This window comes from Cetorhinus maximus, chromosome 3 (genome assembly GCF_964194155.1).
Source record: "Cetorhinus maximus chromosome 3, sCetMax3.hap1.1, whole genome shotgun sequence".
Lineage (NCBI taxonomy): Eukaryota > Metazoa > Chordata > Chondrichthyes > Lamniformes > Cetorhinidae > Cetorhinus > Cetorhinus maximus.
In genome coordinates, this window is record NC_135881.1 from 187,105,146 (window position 1) to 187,132,208 (window position 27,063).

Consider the following 27,063-nt stretch of genomic DNA (forward strand, 5'->3'; position numbering starts at 1 on the left):
TAGATGGTACACACTGCTGCCATTATGCAACAGTGGTCGAAGGAGTGAATGTTTAAGGTGGTGGATGCTTTGTTCTGGACAATGTCAAGCTTTTTAGGTGTTGTTAGAGCTCCACTCATCCAGGCAGGTGGAGATTATTCCATCACACTCCTGACTTGTGCCCTGTAGATGGTGGACAGGTTTTGGGAGTCAGGAGGTGAGTTACTCACCGTAGAATTCCCAGCCTTGACCTGCTCTTGTCACCACAATATTTAGATGGCTATTCCAGTTTAGTTTCTGGTCAGTGGTAATCTCCAAGAGAATGATGTTGGGGGATTCAACGATGGCAATACCATTGAATGTTATGGGGAGATGGTTAGATTCTCTCTTGTTGGAGATGGTCATTGCCTGGCACTTAAGTGGCAAGTAACATTTGTGTCATACATCAGTTCAATCCTGAATGTTGTCCAGGTCTTGCTGCACTTGGGCACAGACTGCTTTAGTATCTGAAGAGTCACGAAACATGCTGAACATTTTGCAATCATCAGCAAACATACCCACTACTGACCTTATAATGGAGGGAAAGTCATTGATGAAGCAGCTGAGGAATTCTTGCAGCTATGTCCTAGGACTAGGATGATTGACCTCCAGCCATCTTCCTTTGTGCTAGGTATGACTCCAACCAGTGGAGAGTTTCTCCCCCCGCCCAATTCCCATTGACTCCAGTTTTTCTAGGGCTCCTTGATGCCACACTTGGTCAAATGCCACCTTGACATCAAGGGCAGTCACCCTCACCTCTCGAGTTTAGCTCTTTTGTCCATGTTTGGATCAAGACTGTAATGAGATCAGGAGATGAATGGCCCTGGTGGAACCCAAACTAAAACTAAATAGGATATAAATGAGAGCATGACAGAGCTATCTGAGTTCTAAATTGTAGGGGTTCAACAACTACAGCACAGTCCTCCTGTTATGGTTTCATTTTTCTCTTTTTGAAAAAAAAATCATAAAACACAAATCTAGGCTCAATAATTTAGTTTTGAATTCAGCATTACTTGCTACAATTGTGAGGTTCATAAGATTATTATGTTTGAGACTATCTTTAAATTTAGGGTAAATGAAGGAAGGGGTCATGTGATCTGTTCTGAAGTCTGTCTGACAGTAAGCCTGGGTGGTTTGACTATTAGAGATCAAAGAAAACCTTATCTTGTTTTACTGGGAAGGCAGCACAAGGTATTTATGCTTGGAGATATTGGCAGCTGTCTCTGAGTTTACAATGAGTAGAACTCCCAAAGTCCCAGAAAGGTTTTGAAGGTACCAGATTCTAAACCGTTGCGCTGTAAACTGCCTGTTTACTTCAAAGATGAAAGAGATTTGGGGTCAAGGAAAGCTAATTAGCATTTCTACCTGGATGCAAAGCCATTGTGTTTCACGTTGCCATGGGGAAGAAGGAAGAGGAGGCCATTTGCGAGATCAGGCTACAGGCTTCCCTACAAATCAATGACCATTACAGACAGACAGCAGTTTTGGTGTGGTCAGCAGAAAGAAGAGGCTGCTTGGCTTTGTGAGCTACCATAGCTAGATGCAGGAGGGAGACAGACTCCAGTCAAAGAGACACATCCTGCAGCCATCCAAGGATTCCAGGAGATTTAGCCTGGCATGACAAGGGGGAAGGAGAATCATTGGGACAGGCTTTACTGCTGGTGATGGATTTAAGGAACTCTCAAAAATTGGGGAAAGCAGCTGGAAACAGTCACTCAAAGTTACTATTTCGTATGTGACAAGTATAAAAAGAGAACATTCCTTTCTGAAGTTTAAAGTATAAGTTGCCTACTAAAAGAAAATAGTGTTTAGTCACAAATTGCTTTTCAGTCATTTGTACAGCAAACATTTTAAAATGTGAAATCTTGTCACGTCATTCTTTCAGCTAATAACTTTTAAAGAGATTTGAACTTCCAATTTTCAGTCTCTACGCAGATCGTAACATTTAAAAAAAAAACAACCATTTTATATAATAGTGAGTTCCACATTCTAACCACTCACGGAGGAAAATATTTTCTCCCGAATTCCTGTTTGATTTCTTAGTGACCATCATACATTTATGGCCTCCTTCACATTCCTTATTTAGGAACAGGGAACATGAACCTGTGCCCTATAAAAGTTGCTTTTAGACCTATATAAATAGTTAAAAGATTGACACCCGTTCTGATGTCCTCTGAAGTTCTTGCTCACTAATAGCTAGCAAAGACCCAAGGATCCTCGCCTAAAAGAGGATCAATAAAAAGCAAACACATTCCTGACTAGATCTGTGGAGATAAATGGATATTTATGCCAAGGTCAACAGGAACAAGTGTGAGGTTTATATGCTTGTGGCACATGTCTCCAGGCTCTGGCCACTGTTCCTACCCCAGCGAGCCAGAAATCACAGCCAAGAAACTTTAGAGAGCAGTGCCATTAGAATACACAAAACCCACATTCCCAGTGTATGGAATTGTATAACCGACATCATGTACCTTTAAGGCAAACACAATTGCATTTGCACTGAGAGCACATTGGGCACAATTGTCATTGCCATAGTGACAGTCAGCACAGTTTTGCTTCTGGCGTGGCCCGCACAATGTGCCCTTGACAAAGGCACCCATGTAGCCAGCCCCAGCCTGCAGTAGGAGCCTATGAAAGAGCACTATCCTGATATCACACAGCCCAACCAGCTGATGCAATGCCAGAATACCCAATTTGGACCACATAGTCCAGACAATGAATTTGCACATTGCTCTGCAAACAACCAGCACTAAGCTGCAAGATGGGCCCTGCATGATTGTTTCTTAAAGGATCAGGCACACAAATTACAGGCAAGGTAATTTTTAAGAACTTTTACTAATGCAAAATGTCAGGATAAGTACTCTGGAGTGTATCTGGCGGTGAATTCTTGGATTTGCCAGCAAGCGTTACAGCATCCTCACAGGGAGAGCAGAGGAGCAGATGACTTGGCCACATAATGGCTGCAACAGGGATAGGGGCTGCATTTACAGTGTTGCTGGGTCTGCAGCACTATAGGGTGATGAAGCACAAGCTGCAGAGAGAACAAGTTTCTGCACAATGTCCTCTGTCAACTTGGAGCCAGATTCTTCAATACTTCTTGACAGTAACATGGGCTGTCTGGCAGGCCAGCCAGTCTGTGCCCTCCTCACCGCTCTCCTGAATGCTGACCTTTCAAGTTCCTCATGAGTCTTCTGCTGCAGAACTCATCTGTCACCTTGCCCTCCACTGAGCTGGCAAATGAACCATCCTTTCGCTCTGCCTGTCTGCAGCCTACTCACGCCCGGTGTTAATCCCAACTCTATACATATCTTGAAGGTATATGCGGTACCTATATCTGAACTGGTGACTGTGAATATCAGGTCAACTAATACATACATACGAACTAGGAGCAGGAGTGGGCCACGTGGCCCTTCGAGCCTGCTCTGCCATTCAGTAAGATCACGGTTGATATGATTGTAACCTTGACTTCACATTCCTGCCTACGCCTGATAAGCTTTCACCTCCTTGCTCATCAAGAATCTATGTACCTCTGGCTTAAAAATATCCACAGACTGTTTCCACTGCCTTTTAAGGAACAGAGTTCCAAAGACAATCAACTCTCAAAGAATTTCTCCTCATCGCTGTCTTAAATGGGTGCCCCCTTATTTTTAAATAGTGACCCTTGGTTCTAGATTCTCCCACAAGGGGAAACATCCTTTCAACATCCGCCCTGTAACTAAGGGGACTTGTCATTATTACTGTGCTGTTGTTCTCTCTTTCTTGGTCCTTGGGCTACTGTGACTGGGCAAACTTGGGGGTCTAAAAGCAGGAACTCAGAAGGGAAAGGTTGATGTGAGGGAAGGGGTGCAGTGAGAAGCACTCTTGCTTCTCACCCATGGTCATGCCCATCACAACAGATGGCAGGATGAGTGGGTATTGGGAGTTGAGAAGGGGCATAACGCAGGAATTTACCATAATCTTCAATGTTTTCAGTGAAGTCAGATGCCAAGGCCTCTGTTGCCACTGGCCCCATGGTGCTAAGTGCCTTCTCCTCTGTGGCAGCCAGGAGATGAAGGCAATCTTATCCCACATTGGTTTCGCTCTGCTCCCTTTTATTGTGTGTGTCAGTGACTGTGTAGCGCTATGTTTGGGTAACCCTGCATACCTCCAGCTCTGCTAATGGCATGTGGAGGCAGTGAGAGGTGTGAGGCTGGCACCATTGGTAGGTGTGTGTGGGGGTGAAGCAGAACATGTGGATGCTAGGTGTGAGCCCTGAGTACCAGGGAATGCTGATAGGCGAGTAATGGCAATGTGATACATCGAACAGTATGGGAAGTTGGTGGTGTGGCGGGTCAGAGATGTCATGAGAAGATGCATTCATGGACCTTGACTATTCACGTGAGGCCATTCCACTTGTGGTACTGCTGCCAGTTACTCAGGTCCAGAGCCTGAGGGTTGACTTCCTTGACCATCTGCCCCCAATCCCACCTGAGGGTGGTCCTTGAGGGCCACCTGACCCCAATACCCCACAAACATGCCTTGGAAGCATGGCACCTCTCCTCTTGTCCATCTCCACTGCTAATGGCTCCAACTCTACATCAGTCACCCTGGAATCCTCTCTCTGCTTTGTTGTTCAATTTTCCACATTTTAAATTTGTGCAAAGATATTTAGTAAAGCTTGCCTTTTAGATGGACAGACTAGCTTTAAGAAGAGTAGGTTGGCTGTAACATGTGCTCTTAATGCAATGCTGATCAGCCTCCTACTAAACACAAGAGGCAGCACAGCACAAAGAGACTTGCATTTATAAAGTGCTTTTCATGGCCATTGAATGTCTCAAATCACTTTACAGCCAATGAAGTACTTTTGAAATGTAGTCACTGTTGTAATGCAGGAAAAGTGACAACTAATTTGGAAACAGCAAATTCCCACATACAGCAACGTGATAATGACTAAATAATTTTTTTTTGTGTGATATTGATTGAGGGATAAATACTGGTCAGGATACCCTGGGTTTTAATATCTCATCTGAAAGACAGTGCAGCAACTCCTCAGATATTGCACTGGAGTGTCAGATTTAGTTTTTATGCTTAAGCCCAGGAGATGGGGCTTGAACCTGCAACCTTGTGACGCAGAGAAGGGAGTGCTACCAACTGAGCCACAGTTGACACTTGGTGTAATCATGGTAATGGGGTGGGAGCACCAAATTTACGCACTGCCCAACTGCAATGAATCTGCCATAGGCAGGTTACCATTTGCAACCTGTGGCCAAAAAATGCTGCATATGAATTTGTGTTTTTGTAAAAAACGAATGATTTGCATTTATATAGTGCCTTTAATGACCTCAGGATGGTCCAAATCACTTTACAGCCAATGAAGTAACATAGAAAACGCCGCAACTGATGTGTGTGTGGCAAGATCCCATGAACAGCAATTAAGATAAATTGCTATGTAATAAGTTTTAGTGGTGGTTGGCAAGGGATAAATATTAGCCAGGACACCAGGAAGAAATCCCCTGCACTTCTTCAAAATACCGTCATGCTATCTTTTACATCGACCTCGGAGGGCAGATGAATCGGGTGCCAAAAATCCAGCCTCTGGAGAGAATTCATTTGGGTCACAAGTCAAGTGAAGCAGGGGAAGGTGCATTGTGGGGGGCGGTAGTGGGTGAGAGGGTGGTCGGCAGAGGGCATGCTTTCTTGTTTCTTTCATGCTGCCTCAATCTGCAGAGTTACGGTTTCATTTTACATTAAGGCTGACCCTGTGCTTGTGGGTTCATTGAGGGACTGCCAGACCAGGAGCCAATTTTAAAATTCTCACCCTTGTGTTCAAATCCAACCCCCACACCCCATGCCTATACCCCTTCCCTATCTCTAAGCTCCTTCGGCTCTCTGCGCCTTTGCTGGCCTCCCATCCATCCCGATTTCCTTTGCTCTGGAATTTCCTTTCTAAGTCTCTTTAAGGGACATCTTAAAGAAGAAAAATCTTTCTGTCCTAGTATCGCCTGATGTGACTCACTGTTAAATTTTGTCTGATAGCTCTTCTTTAAAGTATTTTGGGACATTTTATTCTCTTAAAGGCGCTATATAAATACAGGTGGTTGTTGTCTAGACCGGACAAGTGGATGATTACACTTCATTTGGAAAGCTCCAGGTACAGTTCCCTGTTCAATGCTGGTGTTTTGTTTGGGCAATATTTGTCCACGATCATGGTTTTAATTTAAAACCAGAAGCAGCAAGGAGATCACTCTATCCAACCTACAGGTGAAGGGTTACACTAACAAAACCAATACTGAACTGACTAATAGCGAAGTAGCTGCAGTCCTCTAGATCAACTGTTTTAAAAACAAAAAAAATCATTTACCTCCATTAAGCTTTGAGGCAACCATGAAAAGAAGCAGTCTTCAAATTTCAAATCAACAGATTGAAATAATTTACTCTACATGTGAGATTATGGAGAATAATGGATACCTGGAAGTGATTAGCAGGCTATAATCTCACTGGAGAAGGGTCAAACAACGTTTTAAAAAAAGAAACATCTGAAAGTGGAGATGAAATTGGAGCCTAATAATCACTCCCAGCTATGAATCACTTTACTTTTTCTTTAGTTAAGCATATATGAACAATTTACTCACTGGTGCTCAGCTAGGGGTAACATTTGCTTGGGTTTTAAGTGTTAGTTCTCAAAACTGTTCTTATAGCACACACTAAATAGAACCAGGTGGCTTGTGGACATCTCACACAAAGGTCTCTGACCCTCTTTTATTCGATTGGTAAAGCTCATTTGACACTAGTATGGATGGGGGCAATAAAAATCCCCATTTTTATTTCTTGTTATGACTGGTCCCGAGGCAATGTCCCCCAATTTGTTATGATCCCAGGCAAGATACCCTGAATTGTTATGCTCCTAGGTTTATTCAACCACCTCGGTTGGTCGCAACAAAACTAATTTGAAAAGGATTCCTTCCCTCGTGAATACCTTTTCCCAGTCCAAATGTATTTATGTTTTAGAAGGAGCCAGTTTAACGAGGCTTGCTGGAGTCAAAGAAAGGGTAAGTTTACTAGTTACTAAAACCAGAGAAAAAAAATAATAAAAACGCAACACACATACACATAGATTAGAAATGAGATGTTTAGAAATAAGTTTTTCTTATTCTTTAATCCAAAATTAAAAGTAAAAAAAATATGAATCAGTCTTTGGCTTGTCTGTGAGGAGTAGATGGTGAAATGTTGCGGCTGTGAAGTTGGGTGATTCCAGTAGCACTGACTTTGGCAGTTGATTCTCACCCTTGTGTTCAAATCTCAGCCCCCACACCCCGTGGCTTTACCCCCTCCCCATCTCTAAGCTCCTTCGGCTCTCTGCACCTATTCTGGCCTCCCATCCATCCCAATTTCCTTTACTCTGGAATTTCCTTCCTAAGTCTCTTTAAGGGACATCTTAAAGAAGAAAAATCTTCCTGTCCTAGTATGGCCTGCTGTGACTCACTGTCAAATTTTACTGCAGGTTAGTTGAAGGAGTTGTCCAGTTTCCTTTTTGACTGTGGCTTTGCTGACTTGTGACTTGCCTCCAGCAACAGGGAGAGAAGAGATTTTTACCTACAAGCTGCAGGGATGCCTAGTTGCTGTTCTTTGGCTGTGACCTTCATAGCACACAGAACCAGAACACCAGAACTAGCACACCAGTTCAGGTTTGCAGCTAGCCTTTTAACCCCTTTTCTTGTGTATTCCTGGAAGGGAAAAACAAACATGTATTTCGCCCAGGATCTGCTTTCTTTCAACTTAGATCATGTCCACATTTCCAGATATAACTCAACAGGAGATGGTTTCTGTTGAGATGGTAATCAGTCTCTATTGTCTCTGCAACCACAGGAGATTAAAGTTCAGTTTTTTGCATTGCATCGCTACCTTTGAAGTCTCTCTGTCTGAAGCAGGCCTTGACACCTTTTCAGGTACGACATTCCATGCTCTCTGGACTAGTCAGTCAAGTATAATCCACATAGGAATTTTCCAGCAAGTGGTTACTTTACATTCTCAGCCAGCTTTTGCTTGTAGGCCTTTTTTAAAAAACACAGGTCTTACTTAAAAAGTTCAATATGCCTGTAAGTAATTGGGGCTGTGATCTGCTGTCATGACACCATTTAGGGATATTGTCAAGAATGAAAATTTTTAAGTGATGATAGCCAGATATCACAGCCCAGGATTTTAATTCCAGATGGGTTCAAGGCAGATGAAGACAATAGAAGATTGGGCGGGGAATGAAACAAGCTGCTAATTCATTATTGCTCGGTTCGGTCATGCAGCCCCCAAAAAAATTCACCAACACAGAATCAAATTAAATTGATTTATTTTAAGTTGTGAATAATTTAAGACATGATAGGGAGGGACAGGTGACTTTGGATCTCTGGTTCGCAAAAGTTTCCTCTTCTTGGGGTGTCCTCACCTCACATCTGGGTGTATTGTGGACTAATTGCAACTGATTATTCAGATTAGTCAACAATTGCCATTGGATCAGGTGGCTACCAGGATGGTAGAAGGCAAGCTACTATCAACTTACCAATTGTTGTACATTAGCGGCAAGCAGGTTTATGATGTGTCACAGTAATGTTTTTGGGTTCTTTTCTACGCCTGCTACAGCATTACTTTAGATTAGCCCCGAAGGCAAGTTCAACTAAACTGAAGGGATCACCAGTCTTAATATCTAGTTAAGCATTCAATTACATGCCCAAGCTAAATTAACACAAGATTGCTTTAGCTACTGGGATGACTGCGCCTGCACAGTGTTTCTCCGAGCTTCAAAAAACAGAATATCATAATATCAAAAAATTATTTTTTTTACCCATGAGAAAACTGTGAAAGCATCCCATCTTTGACCAGCACAAGTGAATTTATTTTTAAAAATAGCACAAGTAAGCAAAGAAAGAGCATTATTTTTATTAGAAGTACAATGCTTTCAAGCTTCTTGACTTAAAAATAAATGTTTGCAATCTATTATTCTTTGAAATTAATTGTTCTTTTCCCACATTTATCACTGCTGTGGAGGAAAATTTAACTATCCCTAACTCAAAAGGCTTCAAATGGATTTGCTTTGATTTGAGCACTTCAATCCACTTGAGCACCTTTGAAACAGCTAACAGGGTTCATACATCTTCAGTCAAAAACAGAGAGCTGCCAGCCATACACACAATGGAATCAATCACACAGCATTGTTTAGATTTGATTTTTGAGGCTTAGTTCCTCTCAAACTGAGAATTTTAGGAAACAACTGACAAATCACGAAAGCAGTTGTAATTTAGGATAGGACAGAGTTTCTGAAGGCAGATCCTCTTTCTTTTTCTATTCTGTATGTATAGTAATTAGGCTTAAAAAAAGGTACAAGAATATTTTTTGTCACAATTACCTTGGGAATGGATTTTTTTTTGAGGGGAAACTTATGTATCTTTGCCATGGTTCTCATCCTGACATGTCTTTCAAATTTTAAAATAAAATAGTAGTTCTGGCTATAATATTTCTTAATTATATACAAGAACATGATACTGTTCAATAAAAGCCTTTTATTCAATTTTTTGACATTATACGTCATACTAAATTACAGACCTTGACTACAGTTGGTCTATCCTTGGCTTGCACGGTATGCTGTTTTTGGGTTGGATTGACTGATTTTGCCTAGGTTGCCTGGTTTTTAAAAAATTAAATTCATAAGCTAGTCATAAAAATACAAAGTTTTGAAAGATGAATCCCCTGTCCTTACTCGTTTCTTTATCTACTGACGTGGGTAATCTGCAGATCATTAACAGCAAAGCAAATATCACAGTTGTGATCATGATTGCTCTTCCTGTTCCATCTCATTAATTTGCAAAAGACAGCAACTCAGTGCCAACATATAAAATGCTTATGGCCAATGAAAGTGATGTGCAATTAAAATCAGAAAAGACTGCAAAATTCAGGGATGGACAGAAGGAAAAAAGAGAAAGGAGAGAAAGAAAAAAGCAAAAGGAAAATGAGAGCGAAAGCAAAAGAAAAGCAAAAGCAAACAGTCCAAAAAAACAAAGGGAGAAGAGAGAGAGAAAAATAATTAATTAAAAAAAATAAACAAGGGACAGAGTGATTCAGAGGAAAGAAAAAAAGATAGAAAGGGGCACAAGGCTGTCTAAAAAAAACACAACTGAGCATAAAAAGGTTCAATTGGGTTGCACAATGTCCAGTTGCCAGGATAAGTGACCAGAACAAAAAGGTCTTTCAGCCATACCCAAAGCATATTGATGGCTCAATAGTTGATAATGCATACACATTTCAGTTTTCAAAATAAAACGCCAAATTCCTCCCACATCAACACTTACAAATAATGGGTTGTGAGGGAGCTGACCCTTAGGCCTTCAATTGAAGACACTAATTGATAGAGCTTTTGGCAAACAAGCACTATTACCGATAGCAGTTTTATTCAGCCTTGACTGATTAAGAGGTTGTAGATATGTATGCGTCACTGGGAAGTGACATATTTTAACACACATAATTGTCCCTTTCAAAGCATAAAGCTGCCCATGCCTTATTTAATTAGAGCCAACCTTTAGAATGCTTAATTCTTCACACATCAGTAAAGGAAATGTAGTAAACCCCCAAGGTGTTGTTGGCTGCTCCATCACCATGACTCACTATACATGTGAATGAGCGGAACAAAATCATTCAGCTGAAATACTTGTGTCAGTCAACGAAAAAATAAAAGCACATTGAGCAAATAGGAGAGAGAAAGAGAGAAGGAAGCCCAAGAAATTCCAATTAAATAATGATGAAGTGCTCAATAGTAAACAGGGGTAATATATTTAAATTGCTGACCATTTAATATACTCAATTATACTGTTCAATTTTTTTGACATTATATATCATACTAAATCATGGAACTTTACTACAGTTGGTTTGCCCTTGGATTGCACTGTGTGCTGTGTTTGGATTGGATTGACTGATTTTGCCTAGGTTGCCTGATTTTTAAAAATTAATTCACAACTGATTAAGTTGCCATTGTCACTGGCAATTGACATCCGCTCTTCCGTCACTTGAGATGAGAAGTCCCACCTTCTGTAAGATTATAGGTACAAAAGCAGCAACATTTTATACTGCTTTTTTTGAAAAAAAGGGCTCGGGCTTTTGGTTGCCAAATTTGGCTGCCAATTTTTAAAAAATATTCTTGAACTTATTGAATCAATTTATCAATCACAATGTTAAAATAACTTTTTCTTACCATTGCCACCGAATAGGAATGAATCCCATCTCCAACACACGCACACTACTTCCTAATCAGTTCCCCCCAACATCCCCGCCCCATCTACTTTAGGGCCCATGTACCATTCCCAAGCGGTGCAATTCATCCTTAGATGTTCCTTGTTTATCTGAAAGTGGATCAAGTTGGCAGAGACTGGGAGTCGGTCACGAGGAACGGAGCTGTAGCTGTTCCATTATGCTTACGTCCCATGTACCAACCTTAGAATGCAGGTTTTTTTAAAAAGCGTCTCTTTTTAGTGTGTTTTTTCCAGACAATGTCAAACTTCTACAAAAGCTACAGGCAGAAATTCCATCATAATGGTAGTTCAGCGTTTAGCAGAGCTGAAATCGGCTTTCCTAAACATACATGCTGACCTAGGAAGGAGGAAAGAAACAATTCACATTCATACAGTGACTTTCGCCTCCTTTACAGCCAATCAACTACTTCTGCGATAAAAACAAAGTGCTGGAAATACTCAGCAGATCTGGCAGCAGCAGTGGACCATCTCTTCAGAACTACTTTTCAGACATAACTCAGTGTTGTGATGTAGAAACAGGTGGCAGGCAATTGGTGCACAGCAAGGTCCCAAAAAACAATGAAATAAATGATCAGATAATCTGTTTCAATGACAGGGAATGTGTGTTAGATATTGACCAGGGCACTGGGGGGAAACACCCCTGTTCTTAAACTAGTACAATGATACGTCTTGCATCCATTTGAAAAGAACAGAAAGCCCCTTGGTTTAATGACCTATCTGAAAGACAGCACCTCCAATAGTGCAATACTCCCTCTCTCGGCTGCATTGGAATCTCAGCTCAGGTTACATGCTCAAGTCTCTGGAGTGGGACTTGAACCCACAACCTTCTGGCTTTTGAGGAGTATAACCGCTGGCAAGACTAATTGGGCCAAATGGTCTACTTCTATAGCTACAGACATGTCTATACAGTAACACCCAAGATATGGCACAACTGTACCCGATAATATAGCAAAGCAGTATTGCATTGATGATGGACCTGCCCCGGTTGCCCTTCTGGCAAATTCTGAGGCAAAAGGTTATGGCAAATCGCTTCTTGCAACACCAACCGTGGCATTTCTTGATGTTGGTGTAAAGGTCCACACAGGCCAAGGTGGGAAAGCTACACAGCTAAACAGAGAATCAGCCATCCAGAAGGCTGTGGGTTCAAGTCAGAGTCCAGGAACTCAAGCACTTTACCCTCTGATGCTTCTGTGCAGCACTGAGAGAGTGCTGTACTGTGCAAGTGTCTTAATTCAAATGAGACGTCAATCGAGACCCTCACCAAAATAGATAATCTGGTCATTATCACCTCATTGCTGTGTGCAAATCATTTGCCTGCATTTCTTACATTACAACAGTGAAATTTCAAAAGTACTTAATTGACTGTAACTTGAGAAGTCCTGAGGTCCTGAAATGTATTATCTAAATGCAAATCTTTTATTCTCTTCGATTTTAAATGGTGATACTGTCCAAGTTCCAAAAATGGCCATTTATATTTGGTTTCAGAACACCCCTCAGGGGAGAGCCTTGATACCCCTGGCAGCGCAATATCACACTGAATTACACGAATATATCAAATAAATGGGGGAATAAATATAAAGCTGTATAAAAATGATACAAGGTCAAACCAGCACTCATATGTAATGTAGTGAGCACACATTATCTGGAGTACTGCGGCCGATTCTGGGCACCACACTCTAGGAAGGATGACAATGCCTTGGAGGGGGTGCAGGATAAATTTACCAGAATGGTACCAGGGATGAGACACCAGAGTTACGTGGAGAGGCTAGAGAGGCTGGGATTGTTCTCCTTAGAGCAACAATTTAATAGAGATGCTCAAAATTAGATGTTTGCTTCTTTTGCTATCACAGCAAGTTATGATGATTTGAAATGCACCGCCTCAAAGGATGGTGGAAGCATCTCAATAGTAAGTTTGAGAAAGGAATTTTTGAATACTTGAAAGGCAGAAGACCATAGGACTGTGAGGAAAGTGACCAAGGAAATGGGCCTAATTGGACACCACTTTCAAAGAGCCAGCACAGGCGCAGTGGGACAAATAGCTTCCTCTGTGCAGCAAAATTCTACCAAACTATGTAGTAAATTCTGTTTCAGTTCAGTCTTGTTGATAATTGAATTTAAATTTAATTTGCTCTACAACATATCGAGCTTTAGTTAAGAAACAGTTGGATTAGATACCAGGAGATACTTCTGCACACGCGCACTGACCTCTGGACTTGATAGCCAGACGATGCGGTTCCCTACAGGCCTTTATCAGGGAGGTGGACAGGTTTATAGGAACAGAAGGAGGCCATTCAGCGCTTGAGCCTTTTCTGCCATTCAATGAGATCATGACTGATCTGTATCTTAACTCTATCGCCTACTTTGGCTTCAAATCCCTTACAACCTCGTCTAGCCAAAATCTAACATTAGATTTGAAATTATTGATTAATCTAACATTTGTTTATTATGGGCAAGAGTTCCAGACTTCTACCACCCTTTGCAAGAAGAAGAGCTTTCAATGCTGTCCTGAATTCTCTGGCTCTGATTTTAAGGTCATGTCCATTTGCTCCAGACTCACTCACTAGCAAGGAAAGTTTTTGTCTACCTTATAAGTTCCTTTGAAAGTCCTAAAAGCCTCAACCAAATCACCTCTTAATCTTCTATATTCCAGGGAATGCAAGTCTAATTTATGCAGTTCCCCTTATAATTGAACAACTGGAGTCCTGGGCAAAGCCAATATGTCATTTCTAATGTGTGGTCCCCACTACTGTACACAGTCCTCCTTTTTATTCTTTCACAGGGTATGGGAATCGCTGGATGACCAGCACTTATTGCTCACCCTTAATTGCCCTTGAGAAGGTGGTGGTGAGCCAACTTCTTGAACCACTGCAGTCCATGTGGTGTAGGTACACCGACAGTGCTGTCAGGGAGTTCCAGGGTTCTGACCCAGCTACATTGAAGGAATGGCGATATAGTTCCAAGTCAGGATGATGTGGGGCTCGGAGGAGAATTTGTATGTGTCTGATTTCCTTGTCCTTCTAGGTGGTAGAGATCATGGGTTTGGAAGCCGTTGTCAAAGGATCCTTGGTGAGTTACTGAAATGCATCTTCTGGATGGTACACACTGCTACCGCAGTGCATCAGTTGTGGAGGGAGTCAATGTTTAAGGTGATGGATAGGGTGCCAATGGGCTGCTTTGTCCTGGATGCTGTCGAGCTTCTTCAGTATTGTTGGAGCTGCACTCATCCAACTGGGAAGTATTCCATCACACTCTTGAGACTTGTGACTTGTAGATGGTGGTCAGGCTTGGGGGAGGGGCGGCAGGGGGCAAATTGCTCTCTGCAGCATCCCCAGCCTCTGATCTGCTCTTGTAGCCAAACTATTAATATGACTGGTCCAGTTCAGTTTCTGGTCAATAGTAACCCCCAAAATGTTGATAGACAGGGATTCAGTGATGGTAATGACGTAGAATGTCAAGGGGCGATGGTTAGATTCTCTCTTGTTGGAGATCGTCATTGCCTGGTGCGAATATTACTCGCCACTTACCAGCCCAAGCCTGAATATTGTCCAGGTCTTGCTGCATATGGACATGGACTGCTTCCGTATCTGAGGAGGCACCAATGGTGAACATTGTGCAATCATCAGCGAACTTCCCCATTTCTGACCTCATGAAGGAAGGAAGGTCATTAATGAAGCAGCTGAAGCTAGTTGGGCCTAGGGTACAACCCCGAGGAACTCCTGTAATGATGTCCTGGGACTGAGATGATTGACCTCCAACAACCACAACCATCTTCCTTTGTGCTAGGTATGACTCCAAACAGTGGAGATTCCTATTGATTCCAGTTTTGCTAAGGTTCCTGGATGGCACACTTGGTCAAATGCTGCCTTGATGTCAAGGGCAGTCACTTTCACCTCACCTCTGGAATTCAGCTCTTTTTGTCCATGTTTGGACCAAGGCTGTAATGAGGTCAGGAACTGAATGGCCCTGGTGGAGCCCAAATGGAGCGTCAGTGAGCAGGTTATTGCTGAGTAAGTGCTGCTTGCATGTACTGTCGACGACACCTTCCATCAGTTTAATGGTGATCGAGAGAAGACTGATGGGGCAGTAACTGGCTGGGTTGGATTTGTCCTGTTTTCTGTGAACAGGACATACACATATGGACAATATTCCACATTGTCAGGTAGATGTTGGTGTAGCTGTACTGGAACAACTTGGCTAGGGGTGCGGTTAGCTCTGGAGGTCAAGTCTTCAGTACCATTACCAGTTAGGGCCCATAGCCTTTGCAGTATCCAGTGTCTTCAGCCATTTCTTGATATCACATAGAAAGAATCTAATTGGCTGAAGATTGGCATCTGTGATGCTGGGGACCTCAGGAGGAGGCCGAAATGGATCATCCACTCAGTACTTCTGGCTGATGATGCTTACAAATGCTTCAGTCTTCTCTTTTGCAGTGATGTGTGGGCTCCTCCATCACTGAGGATTATGATATTTGTGATATATGATATATGATAGCCTCCTCCTCCTCCTCCTCAAGTTAGTTGTTTAATTGCCCACCCATCATTCACAGCTGGATGTGGCAGGACTGCAGAGCTTAGGTCTGATCTGGAGGCTGTTGGTTCCCTCACTGCCGCAGACCTGATATATTAGCTATGTCAGTGGTGGTGCTACCGAGCTACTCTTAATGGTGGACATTGAAGTCCCCCACCTAGAGTACATTCTGTGCCCTTGCCACCCTCCAAGTGGTGCTCAACATGGAGGAGTATGGATTCATCAGCTAAGGGTGGTTGGGGGGGGTGGTCAGTGTGGCAATCAGCAGGTGGTTTCCTCGCCAATGCTTGACCTGATGCCATGAGGCTTCACAGGATTGAGTCAATGTTGCGGACTCCCAGGACAACACCCTCCTGACTGTAAATCACTGTGCCACCAACTCTGGTGAGTCTGTCCTGTTGGTGTGACAGGACGTGCCCAGGGAAGGTGATAGTGGTGCCTGGGGCATTGTCTGTAAGGTATGATTCAGTGAGTATGACTATGTCAGGCTGTTGCTTGACTAGTCTGTGGGACAGCTCTCCCAGTTTTAGCACAAGCTCCCTGGTGTTAGTAAGGAAGACTTTGCAGGGTTGACAGGGCTGAGTGCACTGTTTTCGTTTCCAGTGCTAAGGCTGATGCTGGGTGCTCCGTCCGGTTTCATTCCTCATTGACTTTTTTCTCCGAATTGGCCAAAGGATATTTTACCCCCCCGTTTTTTTTTCCATTCTCCCAGGAGATTATGAGACCAGGGAGGTGGGTGTAGGGAAGGGGTAATGGTGTACCCAGTTTTGGCCTTTTCCTGTTCATTAAGTGGCCCCACTTAATGCGGTCTCATAAATGCAGGATAACAGCACATCTGGAAAACTGGCACCGGTGGACAAAACACTACAATAGTAGGTTTGAAAATAACAGCACCAGTTACAATTATTTAACTGCAGATAGTAAATGCAAGTCAGATGCTCTGCAGGCTCCACAGGGGTATCTGATATTTTCTGAGGGGATCTAACCAACATGAGGAATATAAAGCCAAACAAGAAATTATGATTCTCATTGCCACCTGGACCAGTTTTCAAACATGCTTCTTCAATGCCAGATTCTACTTATATGCTGCTGATGCCTAGCTCTACCTCAGCAACGCCTCTCACATCTGCTCCACCTCCTCTGATTTGTCGCCCTCCTTGTCTGCCATTCACTAGCGGATGAGCAGAAATTTCTTCAAATTAAATATTGGGAAGACTGTAACCATCGTCTTTGGTCCCTGTCACAAACTCGGTTTCAGAGTCACCGATTCCCTCTCTCTCTCTCCCTTGGTCAATGCCCGAGGCTGAACCAGATCATTCACAAACTCTGCGCTCTATCTGTCCCCGAGCTGAGCATCAAGCACCATATTCTCTCCATCAGGAGGGTAGGCGAGAAGCAGATTTAAGGTTACTATCAGATCAGCCATGATCTTATTAAATGGCGGAGCAGGCTCGAGGGGCCGAATGGCCGACAGGCTGCTCCTCGTTCGTATGCTTGTATGTTCATTGCCCAGCTCTGAGCATGTCTCAGGTCTCCTGCTGCTAAATTGATCATCCATGCCTTTCTTACCTCCAGATTCAATTATTTCAAAGCTCTTCTAACCTCCCGCCTCCCGTAAACCAGAATTCATCCAAAGCTCTGGTGCCCAGATCCTAACTGGGGTTATCAGCTCCAGCTGGACATATTCCGGGAGATGCCGGAAGTGACATCATGGGATCCCAGTGCCATGGCGTGAGCGGGTGAGCCCATCCAGTGGGGGGCAAAGTCCAAAGCCCCAGACACTAGCGGGAGGGGATGTGTTTATTTGATGCACATAAATAAACAAAAGCACTTTGGGTTACTATCCTTGTTTAGAATCGGCTTGTTCAGACACTGCTGTGCCCAGGCGCTCGCTGGAACTGCAATTAGGTGGAACTCTTTAATGCAGCTTCTGCTGAACCCTCACCCCCTCCCCAGTTCAGACCCCAGTCTCTCTGTTCTCCCCCCCCTCCCCCCCTCCCCCCCCCACCCTACACAGACACACACCCAGGGGCTCCCGAAGGACGAGCCCCCGGGCACGCACAGTCTGGGCGCTGACAGCCGCCTCGGGTTCTGCTCTCCCTCTGGCTGCGGCACTGGCCTGCTCCCTCCTGATGGTTACCAGCAATGTAACCAGGAGCAGCAAATGGAACCCGAGCCCTGGCTCCACCTGTGCGGGCTCCATCCCTGGGACCATGGCCTCGTACCCCGCGCCTGCATCCTACAGAAACGCCGATTCCCCCACCCGCTCACACCGCACTCATCTCACAACTGGCCAGGGGCAGCTGCCGGGCAGCTCGCTGAGCCTTCTACCAAGCAAACCACCACCCAGAGACAGTACGGTCACCATCCCGTTATTCATGTGTTCTCTACAAATACACGTGAAAGCTTAGCCTTTAACCTTCTTGGCAGGAAAAAAACAAGTGCCGACATTTATGGAGCACAGTACGCGGTGTGTGACCCGTGTCAGTGCCAGTTTACATTTTATGTTGTCATGATGCCAAGTACATCATCAGGTCACCTTTTTACAATGAATGATGAGCTTCTGTGCATGAATTAGTGTGCATATTAATTTATTTACTTAAAATAAAGTTTTAAAAATCTCCCAGATTGCTTTCCATAGCCACGAGGAGATTAATGCTGATTGCAGGAGACTCCCAGCCCATTCCTGGAGGGTTGGCAACCCTAATCCTAACTCTCACTAAGTCCTGTTCTTCCATCATCCCAGGATCATTGATCCACATTGGCCCCTGCCTGACTCTTGCTTTTAAAATTCTCATCTGTGTATTTAAATCTCACCCCTCCACAGCCTCATCATTCCCATCAATGTAACCTCCTCTCGCCCCACCAACCTCTGGGTTTTCTGTGCTCCTCCAATTCTGGCCTCTTGAAAAGCTCCAATTTCCATCACACTTGGCTGCCATTCCTTCAGTTGTTCAATCCCCATTCTCTGGATTTCCCTCCCTAAACCCTCTCCACATGTCTATACCTTTAAGTTGCTCCTAGAACCTACCTCTTTGATAAGGCTGTTTAACCACCTACCCTAACATCACATGTGGTTCATTATCAAATTTTGTTTGACAACACTTGAAGTTCCATGGGACATTTTTTTTTAAAAAACTACAATGAAGGCTCTTTTCCTCCCCTTTAGCTTTAACCTCCTCCAGCCCTATAACCCTTCCAACTCCCCAGCCCTCAGACGATGCATCAGTTTAAAGGTGAGGGGTTGAAATGGGTTTGGTCCATTGTGCAGTGAGCTGTTCTCTAATGGTTTTCAAATCAGCTTCTAGGCATTATTAGGCTTCACTGCAATTAAAAGAAAATAATGGTCCTGTAAAGCACCTTAGGATGTTTTACTAGTGATGATGCTATATAAATGCAATGTGTTGTTAAAAATTCTCAGCACATCAGAGGAAGAAGGCATTGTTTTGAGTGAGAGCCTTCATCAGCCCACAAGAGTTCTAATGGACAAACCCTCCCCAAACATCCACTATTTAGATAACGGCTGACTGGCTAAACATTTATTGTCCGCTCTTTTTAAAATTCTGATTTCCAGCGTTTGTAGATTCCCATTTTTAACTCCACAAGAAGCAACTATATTTCATTCTTCACTTACCCTCCAGGGGGCACTGGTCATCAAGGAATTGCCCTTTCAGTTCTGCATTCAATAGCTCCTGCAAAAGAAAGAAATATATTACAGACAAGGAACAGATGTGGTCAAATAGGAAGGAATCTCAGTCGATGAGTCATTAACACGAAGGATAAGCACTTCCCTGCATAGAGGACCTCAGATAAAAGCAGCAACAGGTCCCATTAACCACTTGGCTGCCTAAAAATCAAAATGCCTCAAAGCAATCCCACTAGTCAAGAGCAATTGGTCGAAAGGGTTCACTTAATCTCATTTTTATTTTGGAAAAGGAATAGTCTACAAACACAGGTAGGCAAGTTTACTAGCAGTATGTGAGCACTTCAAACCTTCATGTAGAATTGTACACTGCAAATAGGAGGCATCAGCTCACACGCCTGTGCTGTACCTCAAAGAACTATCCACGTGGTCCTAGTCTCCTGCTTTCCCCCACACCTCCTTTAACCCTTTTAATTATTTTTCTGCATTTATCTAGTCCCCTTTTATAAACTGTTCTGACTCCCCCAATGTTTTTGGTCAGACATTCCATGACCTAGCACGTCACCACGTGATAAAATTCTCCTAACTGCTCTCTTCATCCTTTCGGTAATGATGTTTAATTTATTTCCTCTACGGTCCAGTGGAATAATGTTTTCCCCATTTTACCCTTTGAACGCCTTCCATCATTTTGCACACCACCATCTGACTTCCCCATAACCCTTACTTGGTCTAAATGTAAGGAGCCCCAATCTCTCCAGTGTCGCTCCATAGCTGCAGCTGGTTATTATAATAAATCTCATCTGTACCTTCTCAGCCAGGACACGCTTAAGGCAGCCAGCCCTGGACATCATATTGTAAGTGTGCCACGACCAATGATTTGTAGAGGTTTAACATTACCATTTTGCTTTTGTGATCCTAGTAACAAAACCTTTTGTTTGATCAATACAGATTTATCAACATGTCCTCCCATTTAAAAAAAAAAAGATTTACATATCTGAACCCCAGATATACAAATATGGTCCGTTACTCTGATTTTGGCCTCTTATGCATCCCTAACTTTCTTGGTCCCACTGTTAGCCACGCCTTCAGCCACCTAGGTTCAATATACAAAAAAAATTTAGGGAAGCTACAGAATAGAGCTCGTGTCAGAAATAGTGATGGAACCATTAAAAATATAGCAACCAATGGGTCAGGTTGGTGAGAAAACGCCCCATTAACAAATTACATACAAATTAACAGCACAGAAACAGGCCAGACGACTCAACTGATTTATGCTTCCACAGAGGCCCCCTCATACCCCACCAGCATACCCACCTATTCCTTACTCCCTCATTCCCCTTAAAAGTATCTAAATTATTTTCAGAAATAGAATAGGCGAGTGCACCTCCTCAAACCCCACTTTCATTGACTTGAGAACTGCTACGATAGCTTAAAACTCTGGCCCTCTCCTTGCTCTGGAATCTGCACCTGTAACTCATTCATTCAATCGATTATTCTTGCCTGTGGAGTTAAAACTACCCAGTGAAATCTGAGAAACCCCGTAATCTCCCTTTCTGACCTCTAATGGGGCTCGCTGTTTATGACGAGTGCCAGTGGCTTGCTTCAGTTCAACCTTAGCAAATATCCAGGAGATTTTTCTCCCCTGCCCTTGTCCTTCCAAAGCAGGCCCCACATCTCTCAGGCACCTTCTCCTCTCTTAGCACCATCGTGAATCATCTGTGATATGGCTGCAAACCTTTTAAGTCTCCCAGGCAGAGGGAGGTACACCGACAGTTTCCAAATCTTCTGGGAAGCAGCTGTCATTAATCAGGAATTCTGGGAGATATACCGGGATTTACACACACACACACGTTAATCAAACCCAGCTCCCTTCTTTCTTATTTCTCGCTTTCTGTGTAAAAGAAGGGGAACTATCAGAGGGGGAGGGAAATAAGAGTTTGGGCTGGGTGAGAAGGTTTTGTTACAAACTAATAGCCAAATCTGTCCTTTGTCACCACAAACCCATCATGTTACCAATGCTCCTGGGGGATAAAGAACAAGATTATCAAAATAAATCAAGATTTAGCCACAAAAGTTCAGAGGAACCAAAAGGCCAGCTCTGACTTACAGTGCTTGATTGCTATAATTGGACTTGGTTAGAAACTGTCACCTCCGTTTAATTAAAAAAAGGGCCATGATTAATTTTAAAAGATCTGAATTAGACATTTGGTAAGCTTAGGTCTGAGCACATGCTGGCAATTGGTTAATAAAATTCATAGAATTCTTAGGAATATTATTGGGCGGATTGGAGAGGAAACACTGGATAAATGTTTTGCTTTCTGCTGCATGCTCACAGTGGTCAATCATAAAATGCAGCACATTATTTAAAGGAGAGTAAAATAAAACGAGGGACTGGTCTTCAGTTCACAGGTCTTGCACAGAACAGGGGGAAAAAAAACAGCTCTGAAGAGGCTCGCCACAGAATCTGGCCGGGTTTTCATGTTGAATGTTACAAGCTTTCCTTTAGTTTTTTTAAGATTTTTCCCCAGATATGGAAGAGCCCAAGAAGGCATAAAACGCAACAATGTTTAATGAATAAATAACCAATATTTCCCATATGGTCAGACCAATAGGGGTAAGGGCAAAGCACATCGCAACTTGAAAAAAAAAATCGATAGCAACATTGTAAAACCTACATTTAATCAGAATTACAACACAGGAGGAGGCCATGCAGCCCATTGTGCATCTGCTGGCTCTTTGAAAAAGCTATTTAGATAGTCCCACTTCTCTTATCTGCAGGCATTGTCCTTCGAGTAATTATTCAATTTTATTTTGGAAGTTAATATTGAAGCTGCTTCCACCACCCTCCCAAGTAATGAATTCCAGATCATAACATTTATAGAACATTCTTCACGTCCTCAAGGTATTCCACATTAATTTACAGCCAATGAAATACTTTTGTCTCGAGAACAATGACCATGCTTCAAACGTAGAAAACAGTGATATAAATAATTTTGTAATTTGTTTTCTCTTTGGTAGCACTGGACTGAGGGATAATTGTTGGCTGAGATGAACCCCCCTTCTACTCTTCTTCAAAATAGTGCCATGGGATCTTTTACATTAGCCAGAGAGGGCACACAGGGCTTTGATTTAACAGCTCATCCAAAAGGTGGCACCTCCAATCGTATTGGAGGCAGGCTGGATTAAGTACACAAGAATTTGGGAGTGAGATTTGAAGCCACAACCTTTAGGGTCGATTGAACCAAGCTGGCAGATGATAATGAGTCAGTAGCCAGTTCTACATTTACATTGCGCCCGGTTTCTATTTTCACTGAAGTCAATGGGAATGTTACTGGAGTGAAGTAAAACAGGCTGCCATCTCAGTATTGCACTATCGCAAAATTACCGTCGATGTTTCTCTACCTTATTCATATCTGCAGTTCAACATGGTGAGACCTCCATGCTCAAGATATCACTCTCCCTTAAACTGATTGGAAGAGAGTGGGTAAAAAGGCACAGGCATTGAGATTTGCACTACATTGTTTTAAAGTTGATCTTGGCCAATGTTCCCTCTAAATATTCTTTGTTGTATTTAGCCTGTTTATTTCGATGTATGGTACCCTTAAATTTCTTGCTGTGAACAGCCAGTGCAGTATCTTTCAAACATGGATGTAACAACTAGCTTAGCAGAAACATTGGCCTTTGTCGTAAACTCACCTAAATTCAGCATTGCTTGATACCAGTGACCAGAGTCTGGCATGTATCATTCAAATTAAGAGGTTACAATCTCACACACAAATCACACATCCAAAAACTGATATATTCGGGAAAGCTTCCGTGTAATGAAACTTTGATGCTTTTGAAAAGGACCCCTCTGATTTATTTAATACACACACAAATAAAAAAATCAGAAGAGTGCCAGTTGACTGTTTCCAAGATCTGTGGAGTTACTGCCGATCACCTTTCAACTCTACCATTTCCAGCCTTTCAAGTGGAGTCGGGTTACAGAGCAGCTGTCATCGCTTGGAAAGGAAGAAAAAGGACCAGGTGACATCAGCCCAAAATCCACAACAACTCCCATCGGCAGCAAACCTCCCCCTTTTCATCCCCAAGGAGCCAGAAACACTACAGAGCTTTGTTCGACACTTCCTGTCAGAAAAGCAACCTTTCTGAGTTACTCATTTCAGTCAACAGGTCGGCAAAGACATTGTAGTGAGTGCACAGAGTTCCCTAAACAACACAACCTTTTGGATGAAAGCACACAGATGGGCAGGGGTTGTGAGGAGGGGGCCGGAAGTCATAGATCTGATAACAGTATCTTTAAAAGATAACCCGGGTGACCAGTGAGCACCATAAACACCCTCTGTTTTACTTCCAACAAACTGGCACATTCTCCACACGTGTTCCCAGGTGAAAAAGTATTTTTTTTTTTTTAAAAGTGTGGGCAAGCTCAGAATTCATGCTGAAACTTCCAGAATGGTGCTACAGTATCCATGGGAAAGTGTACCCCAAAAACTTTTCAATTTCTTCATCACCCACCAGTGTGCAATTTGCTGATATTCTATTTCCCCAGTAAAAAATAATTTATTTTGTCAATGAGTGAACTTAGACTAAAATAATATAACATAGGCCCTAAACTTTTAGCCATAGAACATAAGTATTACACTTCTGTCATATTTATTGGGCAATGGAAAACTGGATATAAAAATCAGCATCTTCCCTATTGTCCAGCTCTGGAGGAACTGCCTTTGTCTGGTTCGACTGCATCCCCAGCAAGATGCTGCCTTCCTGCCCGCATTCAGTCACCCCCAACTTCCTCCTTGGCCCTGGAAAGAACTTACCTCTTCTTTGAAATAGTGCCACAGGATCTTTTATGTTGCAGCAAGCCATCATTACTGTACTGAAATGTCAGACTCAGTTGTTTGTACTGAAATCATTGGAGTGGGACTTGAACTCACTACCTTCTGACTCGGAGGTGAGACTCATACCACTGAGTCATGGCTGACACTTCTAATACTAATGGAGAGTCGACTGCTCCATTACTCCCCTCCAACTATGCTGACTTCAGTCTACCCATACAGCATCAGGTTTTCCACTGACCAAATATCAAGAAGGCTGAAGGAATCATTTTTTGAACTCTGCTATCACCTTGCAACCAATTCCTTTTCCTTCCTTTGTCATTTGTTTAGATTGAATCAAATGTGCAAGACTCTACATTCCATCCATTACCAAGAGCATTTATCTTCCAAATTGACTACAATCACCTGGCTCCACACTTACCTTGCTCTCACCAATTTGGAAATCTTTATCCACACTTTTATCTCTTCCACCATTCTAAAACTCTTAACTTGCTATACCTCTAGGCTATCCATATTCTCTCCTACACCAAGTCCCCTTCATGCATCACTCCTCTCTCCAATGATCCACTTTAGCTTGGTGTATGCCAGCACAATGAATTCCTCATTTTCAAATGCCTTTGCAGTCTTGCTCTATCCTCTTTGAGCTATTGTGTCGTAATTGAGCCTTGTATCTTCATCAGTCAGCCCTCCAGCTCTGGTCTTTTATGATTTCACTCACCATTAGTGAAACAGCCCTCAATTGCTTCAGCCACACTCCTTGGAACTGCCTCTCAAAATCCAGCTCGAGCATTGGAGATCTCTGTGTGCTCCTCCAATTCTGATCTCTTGAGCACCCCGAATTAACATCACTCCACCGTTGGCAACCGTGCCTTCACTAAGATAGGCCCTAAACTCTGGAATTCCTTCCCTAAACCTCTTTTCCTTTGAGATGCTCTTTATATCCTCTCTCTGTGACCAAGGTTTGATGACTTGTCCATTATCTCTTTATGTGGCTCAGTGAATAATTCTGTTTGATAATGCTCCTGTGAAGTGTCTTAGAACGTTTTAACATATTAAAGGCACTATATAGTTACAAGTTGTTGCTGCTTAACAACCCGATAAAGAAACATCCGACAGTATTCCAGGTTTACAGTGATTGAAAGTTTTGAAGACCAGGACAGACAAGGTAAGGAGGAATCTAATTTACACAAGGCCTACTTTATTCAGGTAATTAAAAAATATATATAAAAATATGGATTCACTCATGAAACCAGAACATACATGTTCTGTTAATTTGGAATGCAAGCATCTTAAAACAGGAAACACAACATTTGATCAGTTGATGCTCCCTACAGTGAAAGGAAATTAAATAGCTCACAGCTTCAGGCAAACTCAAAAAAAATAAGGTCACGTACAGCGCTTAAGATATTTAATACTTCAAAACCCTCCTAACACAGTTTATAGTCTGGTCCAGAACATTCTAGGTCAAGATATAAATTCATTTTGATTTATTTTTTTAAAAAACTAATTTATTGACCGAACTATTTTATACCAAAATTGCATTTTAAATTCAATACACAGAAGTTCTACTCCCGATTCGAAACCATTTTGACAAGTACTAAATGAATTAGTCACAGCACACAATCAATCACTCTCCATCTTTTGTCACATTCGCTTTTTATTTATATTTTATTAATATACCTGAAGGAATCATATGTACTCGGTCCATCTCCTTAACTAGAAGCCTGGCCATTGTGACTGCTCACAGATTTAAGATAATTGCTTTCATGTAGTAATTGGATATAGACTTGAAAAGGAAATAGTCATATGCTATAGGGAAAAACTTCAAGAGAGTGGTACTAATTGGATAGCTCACGCAAAGACACAATTGGCTAAATGGCCTCTTTCTGTGCTGCATCATTCTATGAGTTTTTGTGTCCCCTCAAAGTCCGCTTACTGTACTAAACATCTTTGTTCATTGCGGTAGAGCTGGAGATTGGAAATTAAGGCCAGGATTTTGTCCTTTGGGTTGGGACCAAGTGGGCATTATAACGCCAGCACTGATTTTCCCCAATTTGGTCAACTAGAGGGTGGGCTTGCCATCCAATTAAGGATGGCGAACAGGCTCTCAAAGCTGGAGCACAAATTCAAGGCCCACCAGCTCTGAAGGCAATTTAGTCTGCAGTTCAGGTTAGGGAGAGAGAGGGCGCCTCCATTTTGAGGTAGCTTCTTGCCAACATTTTAAAAATCTTTTACATACGGAAGTGCCCTCAGTAGCTGGGTCCCTGGTAGAAAGGGAACCCCACCACGTCGCAGTTGTGGTCAAGCAGGCTGGAAGTGCCTCAAAACCAGCCCGGAGAGTGCTCTCCCTGGTCTGCTGCTGGGGAGAGTGGTCTCCAGGTAGCTGGCCTATTCCATGAAGCCTTTCTTTGTTGTTGTTTGGGGTGGGGGGGGGGGGGGCACTGGCTGCAGGCTGACTGGAAAATTCCAGTTGTCCTCTGACAATTGGCTTTTCACAAACTCAGTTGGCTACCCACCACCTGCGGGAAAATTACCTGTGGATGGGACGGTGCCGACAATCCAGCTCGCTGGCCAGCAGGGAAAATTTACACGCCCGCCCTCCGCCATGCTCAGCCCTATATAGGGCTAAAAATTCTGCCCTAATGACAGGGGCGGGGGGTTAAGAAAGTGGAGGCAACAGGGAAGGGGAAACTCAAGTTATTAGACAAAGTAGTCTGAAACTGAAGTTACAAAATACTGAATTAGAATCTTGGGAGGGGAGGAAGGGCAA

General features: G+C 42.9%; 1 protein-coding gene across 2 annotated transcripts in view; it reads right to left on the reverse strand.

Annotated features, from left to right (window-relative positions):
- Nucleotides 1–27,063, reverse strand: part of nkd2b (NKD inhibitor of WNT signaling pathway 2b) — a 127,594-nt gene that overhangs the window by 22,261 nt on the left and 78,270 nt on the right. For both annotated transcript variants that reach the window (XM_078539402.1, XM_078539403.1), the window contains exon 4: nt 19,447–19,504. In XM_078539402.1, the coding sequence (XP_078395528.1) occupies nt 19,447–19,504 (58 nt within the window). The remainder of the gene's footprint in view (nt 1–19,446; nt 19,505–27,063) is intronic.